At 43.1% G+C, this 17595-nt stretch overlaps 2 protein-coding genes across 5 annotated transcripts in view; both read right to left on the minus strand.

Moving 5' to 3' along the window:
* Positions 1–10141, minus strand: part of CC2D1B (coiled-coil and C2 domain containing 1B) — a 66044-nt gene extending 55903 nt beyond the window's left edge. Inside the window, exons 1-3 of one of the 2 annotated variants that reach the window (XM_032768407.2) lie at positions 10009–10141; positions 9352–9446; positions 1593–1734 (exon numbers count right to left, since the gene is read on the minus strand). In XM_032768407.2, the coding sequence (XP_032624298.1) occupies positions 1593–1734; positions 9352–9417 (208 nt within the window). In that variant the 5' untranslated portion in view covers positions 9418–9446; positions 10009–10141. Of the gene's footprint in view, positions 1–1592; positions 1735–9351; positions 9447–9815 lie in introns of both variants that reach the window. The other variant, XM_032768405.2, reaches the window with a different exon arrangement.
* A 3640-nt stretch (positions 10142–13781) lies between these two features.
* Positions 13782–17595, minus strand: part of ORC1 (origin recognition complex subunit 1) — a 39727-nt gene continuing 35913 nt past the window's right edge. For all 3 annotated transcript variants that reach the window (XM_075067611.1, XM_032768420.2, XM_032768419.2), the window contains 3 exons: positions 16500–16666; positions 15291–15378; positions 13782–14077 (listed from right to left, as the gene is read on the minus strand). In XM_075067611.1, coding sequence (XP_074923712.1) covers positions 13883–14077; positions 15291–15378; positions 16500–16666 — 450 coding nt within the window. In that variant the 3' untranslated portion in view covers positions 13782–13882. The remainder of the gene's footprint in view (positions 14078–15290; positions 15379–16499; positions 16667–17595) is intronic.

Below are 17595 nucleotides of genomic sequence, written 5' to 3' on the forward strand. Positions count from 1 at the left end.
GTATAGACAAGAAATTTACATTTAATCCCAGAGACAGCTGGAATCTCAGACTGTTTGTCTACACACCGGCATGGGGTAATTCTCAAAGAGAGGAGGAGGTTATAAAAATAAGGAGACAGTGATCTCCACATCACCCCTCTCTTCCTCTCATCTCTCTGCCCATGGCATCAACAAATACTTGAAGAACACTGAACTGGGGAAAGGGTCCCTAGCGGAAAGAAAATCCAACCTGTGTATTGTTGCAGCTCATGGTGAGAGACATTTTGCTCTTAAGTTCATTTAAGTATTAGCTTGCAGTTTTATTTTTGTATTTCTTTTATAACCAATTCTGCTTTTATGCCATACCGCTTATAATCACTTCAAGTCTATCTTTTGCTCGTTAATAAGCTTGTTTTACTGTTTTATCTAAACCAGCGTGTTTGCACTGAAGTGTTTGGGAATCCCTATTTAGGATGACAAGGTTGCAGCATAATCATTACCCAGTGTTGAAATGATGTACTTACTGTGAGCTTGCACTGCTCAGTATTCTTCTGGACAGTGTAAGACACATTTCTGGGGAACAAAGCTGGGGCTAAGACTGTGAGGTGTCCCCCTGTGTGTAATTCATGGATGGCTGGGAGAGCATTCATGTATTCAGCTGGGCGTGATTTTGCATACTAAAGGCTGTGTGACCAGGCCAGGAGTGGATCTGCTGACTACAAAGAAGTGTAAAAGGCACCCCAGGCTAGAGAACTAAGGGGACACAGCTGTTCAATAGTTCAGATTGTACCCTGGGGAATGTCACAGAATGTATTTAAATACCACGTTCAACCCATCTCTTAACTTGCTCTTTGAACATCTCAGGGGCATGCCCAGGATTTTAAATTTGAATACTTTTGGAGGGGCACGTTAAACACACACAAATGAAAGGTTCATATGACCATCCCCCTCTCCCAAACACACTCCATTTCTTGGGCTGCCTCTTGCAGGGACACCCAGCAGTGAGGAGGTAGCAGCTCTCCCTGCAGCAGTGCTCTCTGTGTCCCTGCAGTCTGGGCAGGGAGGAAGCAGCAGGCTGCAGGGTCCTCCCCCCACCCCTACAGCTGCAGCGTGATGCATCTCTTTCCTTCCTGCTGGAGTCCCAGTTCTGCTGCCTGCTTTACAGATGGCCTCTGAGGTAAGTCAGGGGCTGGAGGCAGAGGCAATACATTGGACTCCAAACGCAGCGAAGGAGAAGCAGCAGGCTGCAGCTGTAGGGATAAGGAGAGGAAGAGCTCAGCCAGCAGCCAAACAACCTGCTGCTCCCTCCCTCTCTGGGCTGCATGAACACATGTAGATTTTTTGGGGGGGGGGGGGGAGGACGCGATGCCCCTGCTTGCCCCTCCTTGTGCATGCCCCTGACTACATCTTAAATCTTTCACTGTAAAGCAGACAGAATACAGGAAAAATATTTCTCTAATCTCTGAGTTACATGTAATCTTAGGTGTTACTTGTAACAACTATACGGGGGCGGGGGGAATTTAGAAGGAAGTGTGATTTGTAAAATTATGTCCCTTCTATTTACATAAATAACACAGCTCTTCAGTCAGCAAGAACCAGGAGCAATGACTTACTTTTCCCTTTGGGTTTTGATTTCTCTTTTGTCACCTTCTCTCCTGTGATAGCAGCAAGCTCCGCTTCTAGATCCTCGTCACCACCACCATCCTCTATACCCAGCAACATTGCTTCAGGATTGAAATCTACAAAGAGCCCCAGCTGGAACCAAAGGAAAATATTCTAGTAAGAACAGACATCACTCAAACCATCACATCACTTGGGTTATTTAAACATCTCAGCGCATTCTGAATCCAAAGATAATGTGGGTTCTGGCTGGCAGTTTTTAACCACAATCCCCTGTAATTTTGACTAGCTATATAACACAAACAAGATATACATATAACTGAAACCAGATTCACCTCTTTTGGGCAGCAGAGAATAAACCCCCTCTCAAGCCTGCACTTAATCAACCTGAATCCTTATGAATAGGTCTAGCTGGTATTTGAAATAACAAGACAAAATAATTCTGTTAAGACTTTATAAGCAGAAAATTTAATCAGGAAGGTTCCTATTATATCTGAAGCTATCAAATATATTTGATTACTATTCCTCATATTACCCAAGTATTCTAAACTTGGACACAGGGAAGATTTCATCTTGAACTTCCATACATATCCACACATTTCAGCTCAAAAAGGTCCATCACTTTGTAAACGATATACACAAAGGAATAATTTCACCCATTTATGTGCAGCCACCTCTGGTGCAGAACCAGCAACAGTTTAACACTGTACTCCACCAATACACAGCTGTTTAGAACAGGAAGCAAATACTACCATAGGCAATGGAAACCGCAGGGTGAATTGAGTAGGAAGAATATTAATTGTATAAATTAGCATTTGACCAAAACACTAGGGTAAACTCCACTCTGTTGCAAAAAGTGCCAAAGGACTTTAACAAACAAAGGTGAGGACTTCTGTTTTCTTTCATCTAAAAGATAGAGCCTCCATAAGTACAGTAATCCAGGACACTGCAACACTGGTTCAGTACTGACTCCGAAGTGTCATCCACTGAAATACCGAAATCACTTCCTTGAATGTTTCCCATCAGAGTATTGTCCTGCAAAATGTATTAGAGTTGACGAATCACAGCCCAAAATGATAAGGATGAAAAAAGGTTTACTGTTGCTTAGCTTTTACCCAAAACTACATAAAGAAATTCTACTGTAAACAAATATAATGCTGCACAATCCAAAATGCAGCCTTCTTGAAGGATGTATCATTATATGTGATGTATTAACAATGAAGCATATCACTTGTTTCTATGACACATTTATAAATACAGAAAAATGTATTACTTTGACAAGGTGAAAGAGGTAATATCTTTTACTGAACCAAGCAGACAATCACAGGCCTGGTATATAAAAGTTAGGTTGACATAAGCAGTCTCGTGCTGACCTCCTAGCACGTGCCTACATTTAAATTTGTCTCCCACTAATATAACTGCCCTGTTATGCCGACATAATAACCCCAGCAATCTGAGTAGTGTTAAACCAAGGTCAACGCAAGTTAAGCTGACAATCAAAAAACTGCATAATTACATCACTTGTACATGTTCACACAATGTTTCTTCTGTCAGTACAGCGCGTTCACAGTTGCTGCTCTAGCAGTGACAATGAGAGCAGTGCATTTTGGGTAGCTATCCCACTGTGCTACTCGCCACCTTCTGCAGCCAGGAGTTGTGGGAAGGTGGAGTGGACTGCAGTGCATCATGGCTACGGGCTCAATGTCCCATGATGTAGTATTTTCCGTCCCAGCATTCCATGGGCTTCAGACTACATTCTGCAGCATTTTTCAATAGCCTCTGTTTGCTGTGCACATGCCATCTGTTTGAAAGGATGGATCCTGCACTGCTCTCTACAGTTGTGATCGCTGTTATGAACACATTGCAGCTGGTCATGCAGAATATCATGAACACCCAATCTGAACAGGAATCAGAGTTGTCTGACCTGCTGTGTACCATGGAAAGAAACACCACCAGATTACTTTTAGCATTCACGGCACAACAGAACACGGTGGACCATCACTTTTGGGTGCAGGAAACAAGCACTAAGTGGTGGGATCACATCATTACGCAGGTCTGGGATGACGGGCAGTGACTGCAGAACTTTCGGAGGCAGAAGCCACCTTCCTGGAACTGTGTGAGGAGCTCAACCCAGCACTGCAGCGCAAGGACATCAAAATGAGAGCTGCCCTCTTGGTGGAGAAGAGTGTGGCAATCACTGTGTGGAAGCTGGCGACTCCAGACTCCTACCCATCAGTTGCAAATCAGTACAGAATCGGGAAGTCCACTGTTGAGGCTCTGTTAACATAAGTGTACAAGGCTATTAATCGCCTTCTGCTACAAAGGACTGTGACTCTTGGCAATTTGCGCAAAATATTGGATGGCTTTGTACCAATGGGATTCCCTAGCTGAGGAGGGGCAATAGATGGAATGCATATTCCAATTTTGGCAACGGACCACCTTGTGACGGAGTACATCAATAGAAAGGCGTACTTCTCTATGGTACTGAAGGTGCTTGTGGATCTCTGTGCGTATTTCACTGACATCAACACAGGGTGATCTGGGAAGATGCACGATGCATGTATTTTCAGGAACATTGGCCTGTACAGAAAGCTGCAAGCAGAGACTTTCTTTCCAGACCAGAAAATTCTAGTGGGGGATATTCAAATGCCCATAGTGATGCTGGGAGACATAGATTACTCCTTTTTCCCATGGCTCATGAAGCCTTGCACGGGAACCCTGGACAGCAGCAAGTTCTATCCATGGGGCTCCTGACAGTGGAGGATGGGTCGTCACCAATGATGGTGTCCAGCTCCTTATAGAAGTTGCAGGTCTCTGTCACGACACCAGAAGAATGGTTGGCCTCTCTTGCCTTCTAGTAAGCCTGCCTCAGCTCCTTTATCTTTTCATGGCACTGTGTGTGTCCTGTTCATAGCCCTTATCCAGCAAGCCATGAGAAATCCGATTGTAGGTATCGAAGTTCCTACAGCTGGAGCAGAGCTGGAACTGCACAGCCTTCTCTCCCTATAGTGCCAGTAGATCCAACAACTCAGGTGTGCTCCAAGTGGGAGAGCGTTTGCTGCATGGAGCTGCCAGGGTCAACTGGGAAGATGCCATGTGAGCTCTCTACGCAGAGGAAAAAGGAAGTGGAATTTCAAAAATTCCTGGGCCTTCAAAGGGGAAAGAGAGGATGCCTGTGTACCTGGGTGCAGTGCAGTGGAGTTCAAACTGCTGACCAGATCATTCAGAACGGGCATTATCGTGTAGTGCAGACAATTCCCTAGAGCAGAGGTTCTCAAACTGTGATCTGCAGACCACTGGCTTCATTCAGGTGGTCTGTGGATAGTTCCCTCTAAGGCCTGGTCTACATCGGGGGGGACGGGACCTATCTAAGTTATGCAACTTTAGCTACGTGAATAACGTAGCTGAAGTCGACGTACTTAGACCTACTCACCGCAGTCTCCCCTCTGCGGCAAGTCAACTGTACTGCGCCTCTCACAGTGGCGGCGTACAGGAGTTGTCGGGAGAGTGCTCGGGGACTGATTTATCAAGTCTAGACTAGACACGATAAATCGACCCCCAGTGGATCAATCGCTGCCTGCCAATCCGGTGGGTAGTACAGACATATCCTAAGGTGTGTGCCATGGCAGCCGCACACAAGAGAATGAAGGGCCACCCATCTAATGAGTGGAGCCACGCAGGTGTGGCTCCACTCATTAGGTGCCTGGACCCTGGAGAAGATGCACACGTAAGGTGAGGTGGTGGCCTTTGGGGGATAGGGGTAGATGGGAGGGGGCAGTGGGATGAGAAGAGGGGATGGGGGGAATTTGGGACGTGCATGGCTGCAGTGGCCAGAGAAAGAAGTGACTTTCCCCAGCTCCCGGCTGCGGCTGCCAGGAAGAGACAGCCCTCTTTCCCAGCCCCAGCTCAGGGACTGCCAGGGTGGATTTGATTTAAATCAAATTGTTTTAATCATGAGGTTTTTAAATCACCATTCAGGAAGACTTGATTTAATCATGGTTTTTTACATAAAAGTGCATTTTTGTTAGCTGGTATAACCTTAATACATATTCTTCACAACTCAGATAGATGTAGGTTTCATTGTTAGAAGGTAAACACTATACACTTTTAAACAGTGATTTATTTTGAAATCTTTTCAGATTAGTTTTACAGCTATATCAGAAAATGAATGATTATCTGGTTATTTCATTTATCAAAGGTAATTGAAGCAGATATTTATGAAGCCATTGGGAGATGAACTATCTCCAATTCAACAAGTTAATCATTAATATTTGGAGGATTTTCTTGCCATGCTGTATTAGGAGGAGAACACCACCAGACAGACATTTAAATTGTTTTATTTAACTAAAAACAACAAAGTTAAGTATTCTGGATTTTTTTCTTCAACAGCAAATATATAATATTTTAACAAAACAAGCATATGTCCCTCGCTTCTCAAACATTTATCTCCAGACTTCTTCTCCTTGTCCAGGTCTATTCCCCTCACAACAATCTTCTATTCATTGAACTTTTTGAAACTTTGAAGTTTTAGAGAGAGGTAAGAGATTGACTCTGTGTACACAACTTTGCAGACGGACAATAGAGTTGAGGTCTGTTATTTCTCACCTCTATATATTAAATTTATTTAATTTAAAAACTTTTTGCTGTTAACAAGCATGTTACCTCTGGTGACACAAATCCACAGTTTGAGAACTGAAAAACTAAGCATCTCTGATGGTATCTTCTAGACTGAGCAGAGTCCCATTGGGTAGGGAGAAAAATTAACCTAAATAATCTATATGGAAGCCTGTGGAACCTTGTAAGATTGGGTCCCTAATCCATTAACTACTATAATGTTTAAGAAGTTTTGTAAATAAAAGTTCCATGAATATACTGTCACATCCTACAGAATTAGAATTTATAATCCCTATTCCATGATGAGGTATCTTTGAGCTATAATGTATCTTGATTAAAACCATCTTTAGATAGGTTTTTCCCCCTCAAAAAGTATTTTATCAAAAAAAATCTGTTTGTTTTTTTTTTTTTAATCATTTATTTTTATCCACTTTGGGGGCTGCCATGGTGGGGGAGATCCCCTCTTTCCCAGCCCCAGCTCGGGAGCTGCCACAGCAGGGAAGAGAGGTAGAGACCCCACTCCTTTCCAGCCTCAGCTCAGGGGCTACCGCGGTGGGGGAGAGAGGACACTTCTATCACATTAGAAAGGTAAGACTACGGATGTTAAAATAGGAGTTGTGTGCTTTTTTTTTTTGTAGAACAACAAAAGTTAATGATTATTAAATTGATTTTTTTAATATGGTGCTTTTATCCAAAGCACTTTACAATAGTTAGCTAACGATACAAACAACGTTTGGAAGGATCATTAAGTGGTCCTCCGAGACCCTCAGCAATTTTCAAGTGATCTGCAAAAAAGATAGTTTGAGAACCACTGCCCTAGAAGACGCAGCACAAGGTTGAAAGCCCTTATTTACTAATCCTGTCTCTGCCATTAATTCACTGCATGATGCTGGAAAAGCAATTTTACCTCTCAATGCTTTAGTTTCTCCCCTTCTCCCCACACAATTCCCACTATCTGTAAAACGGGGATAATTCTGCTTCCCATTGCTCAAGGAAGCAGGAGGAGATTAGCAAATGTTTACACAGTGCTTTGAAGATGCAAAGCTCTATATAATATTACGTATCTTTTACAAATGGGTAAACTGAGGCCAAAGTGTACGTGATTTGCCCATTGTCCCATAGCAAGATAGTTGTGAAGCCAGCAATAGAATCTAGGGGTATATCTATACAGCAATTAAACACCCGCTGCTAGCCCAGGTCAGCTGACTGGGGCTCAGGGCTGTAAAACTGTGGGGTACACATTTAGGCTTCGGCTGGAGCCTGAGCTCTAGGACCCTGTGAGAGGGGAGGTCCCTTGAGCCTAAATGTCTACACCGCAATTTTACATCTCCCCTGCCCATCAGCTAACACTAGCCAGTCACAGGTGTTTAATTGCTGCATACACATACCTTGGGAGTTCTGGCTCCAACTTCCTTGTTGCGTGCAGTAAACTACACTTCTTTTGAAGTCAATGAATATCAAACAAGTGCTTTAAATAGGAAGGAAAAGAGGGGAGACAAAGATAGGCACGAACCAGGAAGAAATGCAGTGAGCATACTGTAAAGCATAAATGAGCTCTACAGAACACGCTCATTTATAACTGGAAAAGACACTGGAGAATATATTGTAAGAAACAATCTTACATTTGCGAGGATATGAACTGGATGGTTTAAATATGTTTTTTCTATTTTTGATCCTATGGGGCTGGATTGGGGCCTTTGATTTACTGGTTCTCTCTTTACATTTTATTTCTTTTAAATTTCTTTGCTTCTTTTGATCTTTGCACTATTTCTTTGTCCAAATGAAATAAATAAAATGCATATATTTTAATTTAGACACTTAAACTCTAGTGCTACAGTAATGGTAGCATTATGTACACACTGACATGCACATAGCAAGAAAAGACGTAATTATTGCTAACGTGGTGGGAAAAAGCACCTAAGCTCAGCTCTTATGCACTTAAGAGCTCTCATTCCAACTAATCCGAATTCATTTAGGAATGGACTGAGAATCGAACAGCTGTATCATTCTCTCTCTACTACAAACACATTAGTCCCTATTCCAGTAACCCCCTCATTTTAGCCTCCAGTTCAGTCTACCTTTTAAGTGTATCCAAACCAAAGCCAAGGTCTCCCAATCTTACCTTGATACTCTGTTTCCCTATTTCCTCTCCACATTTGCTGCCCCCTCTCCTGAATACAACTCAAGCTTCTTTTCGTTTTCAAAGCCTTTTTAATTTCATTCCCTGCCCGTGTCTCACTCCTCATTTCTGGATACATCCATTCTTAGATCAGATACTCACCTGACTCCACACTTTGGTTTCTTCTTGTACTTCTGACACTGTAACACTATCTCCTAAATTTGCACAGTTCAACGAAGCCCTGCATTCCTAAAATTATAACTGTTCCACAAAGCGTTCCTATAAGGTGCCACGGGATTCTCTGCTCCATCTATAAGGACATCTCCCACACTTTGTTCTGCAGGGCACTACATTCTGATATTTTAAGATTAAAACTTCATCACACCACAATCCACTTATTGCATATAGTTACTCAAATGTACATGGACCTGCTGTTAACAGCCACAGACAAACACCTGTCTGGACTCAGTATCCCTGCACAGAAGTCATAAATACAACAATGGAGCACAGGCAATGCCAGTCCACAAACAACCACCCAACTTCATATAAACAGAACAGAGGGAATTAAATTAAAACTACTTGTCTAAGTAGTGGTAGGATCTACTCTTCTCTCAGAGGATCATCCAGTGTCGCTAAGATAGTCACTAACCATTCTGATTTTCACAGGTCTGTCTTTGAGCGATGTTATAAAAATTCCGATGTTAGCTTGGGCAGGAGCTTTTTATAATTGGTTTGCAAGGCAAAGTTCACAAGGTTGTGACAGGATGAACTTGATATTGTAACAAGTCTGCCTGTATTTTTAAGGCCTTAATCAGCATGATATCTGGATGTCATGTCTCTGCTACTAGAAGTTCATTTAATTAGAGTGTGAAAAGCAGAGGACAACTAACTGTATACCAAGGTTTGTAGGATACCCTGCAACTCTCCAATCATGTTAGCCCAAGAAAGAATCACAAAGCAGGACCCCAAGTGAGCAAGCTTTTAACCAGACTATAGTGTGAGAGAGGAGGTTTCTATACCTGCTTTGCAGCAGCAGCTCCCTGGCCCTTTGCCTGGGGACTTTTCCTGGGTCTTCTCCCAAGCATGTTGGCTCATGAATCTCAAACAACTCTACCTTTAACGGACACAAAAAGAATTCCACACTTACATAGATTAAGACACTGATATTCAACTGTGACACATGACAGAAGCCTATAAACCAACCTAATCCAGCCTGAAAGGTGGGCATAGCAGCCAGCAGCCCCACACATTACAGCGCCACACCAATGGCTCCACCCTGTAACCACTCCCCAGGGTCACCATATCCAACCCCCCCCCCCCCCCCCCCCCCCCCCCCTCCCCCTCCCGAGCCGGGCACAGGAGCCTGTCCCACCCCCACCCCAGCTTCCCCGAGCCGGGCATAGGAACTGTCCCTCCAGGCCCCCTCCCCGGAAACCGTTCCCAGGAGCCGGTCTCCCGCGCAGGTTCCTTCCCCCTCCCAGACCTGGAGCCCGGCACAGCGGCAGGACTTCGCCGTCAGGACAAGGCGGGTGGAGACAACCAGCGGGCACCACCATGTAAATAACCGACTCCCTCCCCCCCACCGCGACGCGGGGCAGCGGGGCCTGCGCAGGTTCCGGGGAAGGGACAGAGGCGACGCCTGGCCTCCGCCCCCGCACACGGCGTGACTGGCCTACCCGGCCCGGCACGCCCGGCCCAGCGCGCAGGAGGCCCTGGAGACACCCGCGCCGCGCGCCGCCCGCCGCCGTTCCACAGCAAGTCGCGGCTCCAAGCTCAGCGCGCACGCAGCCGCAAAGCGACCGGGGGGGGATGGGGGGGGACTCAGGGGGCGAGGTTATGGGAATCGGGGCGGGGCCATGAATCTTAGAGGGGCGGGGTTATAAGAAAGGGGAGGAGCAGAGGGGTAGGGCTATAGGGATGGGTCAGGTGGGATTAAATTTTAAAGGGGCCATAGGGTCTTGCCCTAGGCCAGGGAGTGAAGTTTGGAGGAATGGATCCAGTACCAGGGACGGAGGTCAGTGGATAGGTAGAACCAACCCCAGGCCAGTAATGCTGGTTCAGGGCAGAGGGAAGCATGGAGCAAAGAATAGGGCCTAGATGATCACGGGGGTGCCCATGAGTCTCATAGTTATTTATTGTCACATCTTAGCCTGAGGCAGTTAGTTGCCCTTAGAATTATTTTCCAGTCTTTGCCAGCAAGTCCCAGTGACACCTTTTGGAGTAGATGACAGTACTGCACCCTGACAGTCATGGCCAGCCAGCTAGCAACTGCACTAGTTTTCTTAAGAAACTACATATGGATTTGGTGCCTGACAGACACCCAAGCTTAACATTGGCCAAAAGTTCACTGAACCAGGGACAGCACCACCCTTTGTAAAGGGCAAAGCAGATGGTCAATGATCCACAGACACTGGTCCTGTGTATGCTATGGAACTTGCCACTTTTTTTTTTTTTTTTTTTATTAAAGCTGTTTCTAGCATTTGATTGTGAAGATGGTTCATGGTTAGAAGCCAAACAGACACTGCATTTTCTAGAGTCTGTAAAAAAACAGCTGTGAGGTGGGAATTATCATATTCTTCGTTCATCTCAATGGACTTAACTCTGAAAACTAACAGTTACTTTGTCATAACTATAAAGGGAAGGGTAATGTCCCTCCTGGCCAGAGGCACCAAAATCCTTTTACCTGGAAAGAGTTAAGAAGCTCATATAACCTGACACACACCTGACCCAAAAGACCAATAAGGGAACAAGATACTTTCAAATCTTTGGGGGAAAGGGAGGGAGGCTTTTGTTTTGTGCTCTTTGTTTCGGTGGTGTTTGCTCTTGGGACTAAGAGGGAGCAGACGTCAATCCATGCTCTCCAAATTTTTCTGAACAAGTCTCTCATATTTCCAACTTGTAAGTAACAGCCAGGCAAGATGTATTAGTTTATCTTTGTTTTCTCAACTTGTGAATTTTACCTTTGCTAGAGGGAGGTATCCCTGTTTTGTTGTAACTTTGAAACTAAGGCTGGAGAGGGTTCCTCTAGGCTCTTTGAACCTGATTACCCAGTAAAGTTATTTTCCATCCTGATTTTACAGAGATGATTTTTACATTTTTAATAAAATCCTTTTAAGAACCTGACTGATTTTTCCATTGTCCAAAGACCCAAGGGGTTGGGTCTTTGATCACTTTGTAACCAGTTGGTTAGATATTATTCTCAAGCCTCCCCAGGAAGTTGAGCATAAGGGCTTGGGGGGATATTTTGGAGGAAGAGGAACTCCAAGTGGTCCTTTCCCTGTTTCCTGTTAAATCACTTGGTGGTGACAGCATACCAGGTTTTAACCTAAGCTTATTTCTACCAGCTTAGGCGACTTTCATGTGGGTCCCCATATCTGTACCCTAGAGTTCGGAATGGGGAAGGAACCCTGACATACACAAAGCCAATTTTATTAACTATCTCACTGCTGATAATTTTAGCAGAAATACGTAACTATGGTGGTTTATCCCATCCTAAACTGCTACCCCTCACCTTCATGTGCCAAAAGTTCTAAATATGCCTACCTAATTACCAAAACGTTCAGATTTACCTCAACAGTCCACAATGCAGTTGTGTTAAACACCGCAATCAGTGGCACATTTGAAAAATTAGACACAGAATAAAAACAATACTGTACCGTTTTATTCTTTAAATCGTGACATCCATATTTACATTTTCCCTGAGGCTGCTTTGAAGTTCCAGTCTGCCACAGAAACTGGGGTCTTGCTATGGAATTTAGATCCAGTCTGCACAGTATTTTGGGTTATGAGTTACTGTAGAAACTGAAGAGGTCCTAGCTCTCAGCTAGAGTGTCTATTCCATAAAAACTCATTGGTGAGGTAAACCCTCTATCAGCACAGTAAGCCATTCCCACATTTTCTATATTGAAGTCACTTATTACAAGCTTGAACTATTTTTGCAGCACATTTCACACTAATAAGTCGTAAGTGATTAAAAATGTCATTTAAAAATAGCTAATCAAGATATCTTCAGTAATTTTGGTAATTTTTCCCCTCAAGTACAATTTCATACTGAAAACAGTTTAACCAAATCTCCATCAGCTGTCTTCAGGCAATTCCTCTGAAACTCTTCTTTATAACAGATAAACAATGCTTAAATTCAAAGTGAAATGTAAAGCTCATTCTTCTATGAAAATACAAATTTCCACTGGCATTTTTATTTCCGGTAGCAAACACTCATGCTTCCCCCACCCCTTCTGGCCTTGCCTACAGCGGTGTATACTTTCACTACACCTAAGGCTACTTTTTAGTCATAGGTATTTTTAGTAAGTCATGGACAAGTCAAGGGCCATAAAAATTCACAGTCCGTGACCTGACAATGATTTGTAATATATACCCCTAACTAAAACTTGGGCCAGGGGCTGCAGGTGCTCTGGAGGGAAAGCACAGGGGCACTGTACGTACTCTGGGGAGATGGCAGCCTGGGGGGCGCATGGGTGCTGGGAGGGGACCTGGAACTCCTGGCAGGCTCCCTACCTGGCTCTGCATAGCTCCCTGGGAGCCACCGGCATGTCTCTGCAGCTCCTAGGGGGAGGGAAGGCCAGGCAGGCTTTGTGGACTGCCCCTGCCATGAGCGCTGGCTCTGCAGCTCCCATTGGCCAGGAACTGCAGCCAATGGGAGCTGCGGGCGGTGCCTGCAGACAGGTGCAGCACAGAGCCCCCTGGCTCCTCCACTTAGGAACTGCAGGGACATGCCAGCCATTTCCAGGGAGCCCCCTTGAGGTAAGCACCTCCCCACACCCCAAGCCCCTGCCTGAGCCCCCTCCCACACCCAAACTACTACTGCTGCTGCTGGGGTGGGGAGGGGTGGGCACAGTGGCCTGAGACTGCCCCAGCAGCATCTGGTGTGGCTGGCCCAGGGGCTGCCTGAACTGCTCCGGCAGCGCCGGAGCCAGCCACACCGGACACTACAGAAGTCACAGAGTGTCACAGAATCCATGACTTCCATGAGAGACGTGCAGCCTTACACATAAGCAACAGATGAGAAATTTAATTTTAAAACATGTTTGAAAAGTGTTAATCAGGTCTCATGTATCCAGTTGAAATTTTAGAGGGAAAATTACCTAAACTGCAGTTTAGTAAAGATACTTCTACTTTTGAGAAAAGTGCTTCAACATCTTTAGCGACCACAAGTGGTCAAAATCTCAGTTTTCACATCTTTTCACAGCTTATTTGAAAGAGGGCACTTTCCACTCTGTTTATGGCACTCTTTCAAGTACTGGCTCAGAGGAGAGTGCGCCACCTACTGAACACACCCCTTACTGCAGCACCGAAAAACATTCAAAACAAGTGATTTAAATGCAAAGGTATAACACACTTAGTAAGGAATTCTTTATTACATAAAAAAGTGCTTTAAGAGATTAAAAATTTAAGAAAAGGGTTCAGAAAAAACAGAACCATTTCTGGTATATTCAATTTTTATCCACACAACTTTTTAAAACCAGTCTTTTTAAAAGTTTAACAATATTTAAAATATTTACACCTACATATATACACAAAACCTCTGTTGCCTCATTCCTGCTTGAGTGCATACATGACATCATCTTGGCTGATATTCAGGCGCACCCGCATATGAAGGTATTTATTATTGGACTCTACCAGCAAAAAATGGCAGGCACCAAGTCTTGAGCAAATTGCCATAATTTCTGATACTGTAGGAATCTGCAGACCTTCAATCCTACACAGTGCTACATGCTGATGATAGATCTAGAGGAACAAGATACAACTCAATTTAGTCAGTATATTTATCATAAACAGATAGTTAAGGGTTAATGCCTCTTTTACCTGTAAAGGGTTAAGAAGTTCACCTAGCCTAGCTGACACCTGACCAGAGGAACCAATGGGGGAACAAGATGTTTCAAAAGGAAGGAGGGAAGTTTTCCTTTGTTTAGAGTTTCAGTTTCAGCCGGAGTGAAAAAGATCAAGGAACCAGCCTCTTATCAGAGTAGTAAGTTTTAGAAAGGGATAAATAGGTTTATGTTTATTTTCTTTGTAACTTGTCTTGGTACCATTAAGGGAATTATCAAATTTGGGTATTCTTGTGTGTATTAAGATTTTTGCCTAGGGGAACATCCTCTGTGTTTTGAATCTGTTGTCTGTGAGAGTAGCTGGTATGCTAATCTCTCCCAGAGGGTTTTCTTTTACCTTTCTTTTCTTTAATTAAAAGCCTTTTTCTTAATACCTGATTGATTTTTCCTTGTTTTTAAATCCAAGGGAATTGGATCTGGACTCACCAGGAATTGGTGGGGGAAAGGAGGGGGGATGGTTAAATTCTTCTTGTGTTAAGATCCAAGGGGTTGGATCGGTGTTCACCAGGAACTTGGTGAAAAAGTCTCTCAAGGCTACCCTGGGAGGAGAAGGTTTTGGGAGGAAAGGGGGTGTTCCAGACGGAGGATCTGGATGGTGGCAGCGATACCAGATCTAAGCTGGTAATTAAGCGTAGAAGTGTTCATGCAGGTCCCCACATCTGTACCCTAAAGTTCAGAGTGGGGAAGGAACCTTGACAATATTAGATTAGAACAGGAAACAGAAGAGGTGGAAAAGATGGGCTTTCCACTCTCAACCTCTATGGAAGGGAGAAACAAACAATTGAATCTGTTTGGAGCGAAGATGACACACATGCGGTTGAACACAGAACATTAGGACTATGTCAGTGAAGAAAGAAATTGTAACTCAGCTAAGTTTCCTCTATTACCCAACCATACAAATACATAAAATAAATTAGGATGCCAGCATCTATGTTTTTTTCTTCTAACAAGACCTTTCCATTCTCATCTTAGCTTTTGTGAACTGGGTTATATCAATTACATATATTATCTTTGCACCTATGATTTCTTTCAATAAATTTACACTTCGAAAATAGTCAAACAATTAAGACAAAAGTTACTGTCCACGTTATTAAAAAAAATAGTAAATGTACCTGTTGAACTGTAGCTTCCTCAAGCCCTGACCTGCGAAACTCTGCTATAATTGCTTTCAGGAACATTTGCTCATGCAATGAAGCATTCCTGAAAGAGAATAGGAAAATCTTACTACCAATCTTGCTTGAGCAAATCTAGGACTTCACTGACTCGCAGGAGGTGGTTTGAGGGGTAGGAAATATCTGATAAGGCCTTGCTGAAAAGCATTGCATACTTTCTGAGGCAGAAAAGGGAAAAAATGTAAGATTATTTAGTTCATCACCCTGCCAACTGATACTCTCATGTCACATTTCATCCCATATATTGTAACACAAGGCTTTACAAGTTATTTAGAAACATTTAATGCAGTTTAATCATCATGCCATTGTTTATAGGCACTCACATACTATGGTGATAGGACCATGTATAGGTACCTAGATAGGCTGAGTGAAACCACTTCAATATGGCAGATCTATGGAATTAAAAAATTCCAGCACCTAATGATATTTGTATTTGTCCTACTGGTGAACAAGTCTGCATCTTCTTTGACAGTTAAAAGTTTGGGATTTCAATAACAGATGAAATACTGGAGCATGTGCAATGCTCAGTGTGTTATGAATGATTTACATTTGTGAATTAAGAATTTCACATTCTAGTTTTGATCTAAAATAAATATTTAAAGCACAATTCTACTCTTTAAAAATGACACCTTCCTACTGAAGGCATCTGTTCCACGTGTGCCTTCAAGTCATATCTACTTGCTTTACTGACTAAAATAAAATATACTCTTTTTTCCCATAAGCTCTGCAGAACTGAGGCTGAGCCAGGTTCTCTTCTTTCTTGAGTTTCATGAACAGCTTTCTAAATTCATGTCAGTTACAACCTGTGCAAATGCACTGAGGCAATTGTGTTCCACAATTTTAACTGAGAGACTAATTTGGCCTGTGGAACTTCTTGATGATCAAGAAAGAATCCAGTTTAAATGGGAATCAGAATTTTTGCATTCCGTTCCCAGATCTGTCACTTGCCACAACAAAGCACTTATTCTGTACCTTCATCTGGAAAAGAGGAATGCTTCCTACCCTCCTAAAGGTGCTGTGAAACACAGTTTGTAAAGTGCTTAATATAAGTGCAGATATTACATATTCTCCGAGAGAAACAAAAATGATAAAACTGGGCTAGAGACTGGGGTGGAAACATGGGAAGATACCTCTAAACTGCAGTTTTACCTGATTGAATTTATATAAGGAGATGAAAACATCTCATCTATGGCTTTCATTACATGGGCCATGCTGACTAGTCCAGAGGCACTTTTCTGGCTTGAGAACTCGCAGATCTCCGTGGACCTTCTAGAGATATCAAGACAACGCCTTGCATCACCAGATAATGCTGCCACCTGAAAAGGAAAAGCAACACATCATTAGTAGCACTTTCCCAGCAGCTGAGAACAGCAACAAGAATTGACAGGGTTCTTTTAAAATCAGCACAGCTGTGCCACTGTAGACAGCCATTCCTAAAGATTCTTGTTTTAAAAATCTAACTTTTATTGATCAAACCCAAAAATCCAATCTGGTCATTACATCAATTGCTGTAAAGATACATGTATAACAATTTCTACATAGAAGGCATGATTTTTAAAAACCTCTCTACATTGGCTCAACTCTGCACCCATCAAAGTTAATGATAAAACTCCCACCAACTTCAATGGGAGTAGAGTTAGGTCAACACTGGGAATTTTTGGAAATCTCACCCATAATCTGTATTCTAATAAATTTTTAACCAGAAAAAAAATCATATTATGAGCAATCTGCACAAATGTTTATCACTCAGTAATACTTGGTCTTCTCATCTGTTGTTTCTAACAGACTGCAGGAGAACATTGCAAAAGGGTTTCCCCAAATATATAGCTGGGGGATTTTCAAAAGTGCCTGATGTTTCATGCCCGTCACACACTGAAAGTCCCTTAAACGCTTTTGAAAATCCCATCTGTAGTTTACAATTTTAACACAGGAAAGAATTTGTGTGAGAGAAACATAATAGTGGCCTAATTTTCAAAGGTGCTCAATACTTACAGCTCCCCTTGTTAACAGGAGACAAGTCAGCAATATTTTTGAAAATCTGGTCATAAAAAGTTTGTTCTTACAGAGTACAATCTCTTCAAAAATCACACTGACCAGGAGACCCATTGCAGATTACTCATGTCATAACTAGATAGGTAAGGTAAGGGTTAAGTTTCTTTTACCTGGAAAGGGTAACCAAACACCTGACCAGGGGACCAATCAGAGAACTGGATTGTTTGAAGTCAGGGGCGGGAATTTGTATACT

Source organism: Chelonoidis abingdonii, chromosome 7, assembly GCF_003597395.2.
Source record: "Chelonoidis abingdonii isolate Lonesome George chromosome 7, CheloAbing_2.0, whole genome shotgun sequence".
Taxonomy (NCBI): domain Eukaryota; kingdom Metazoa; phylum Chordata; order Testudines; family Testudinidae; genus Chelonoidis; species Chelonoidis abingdonii.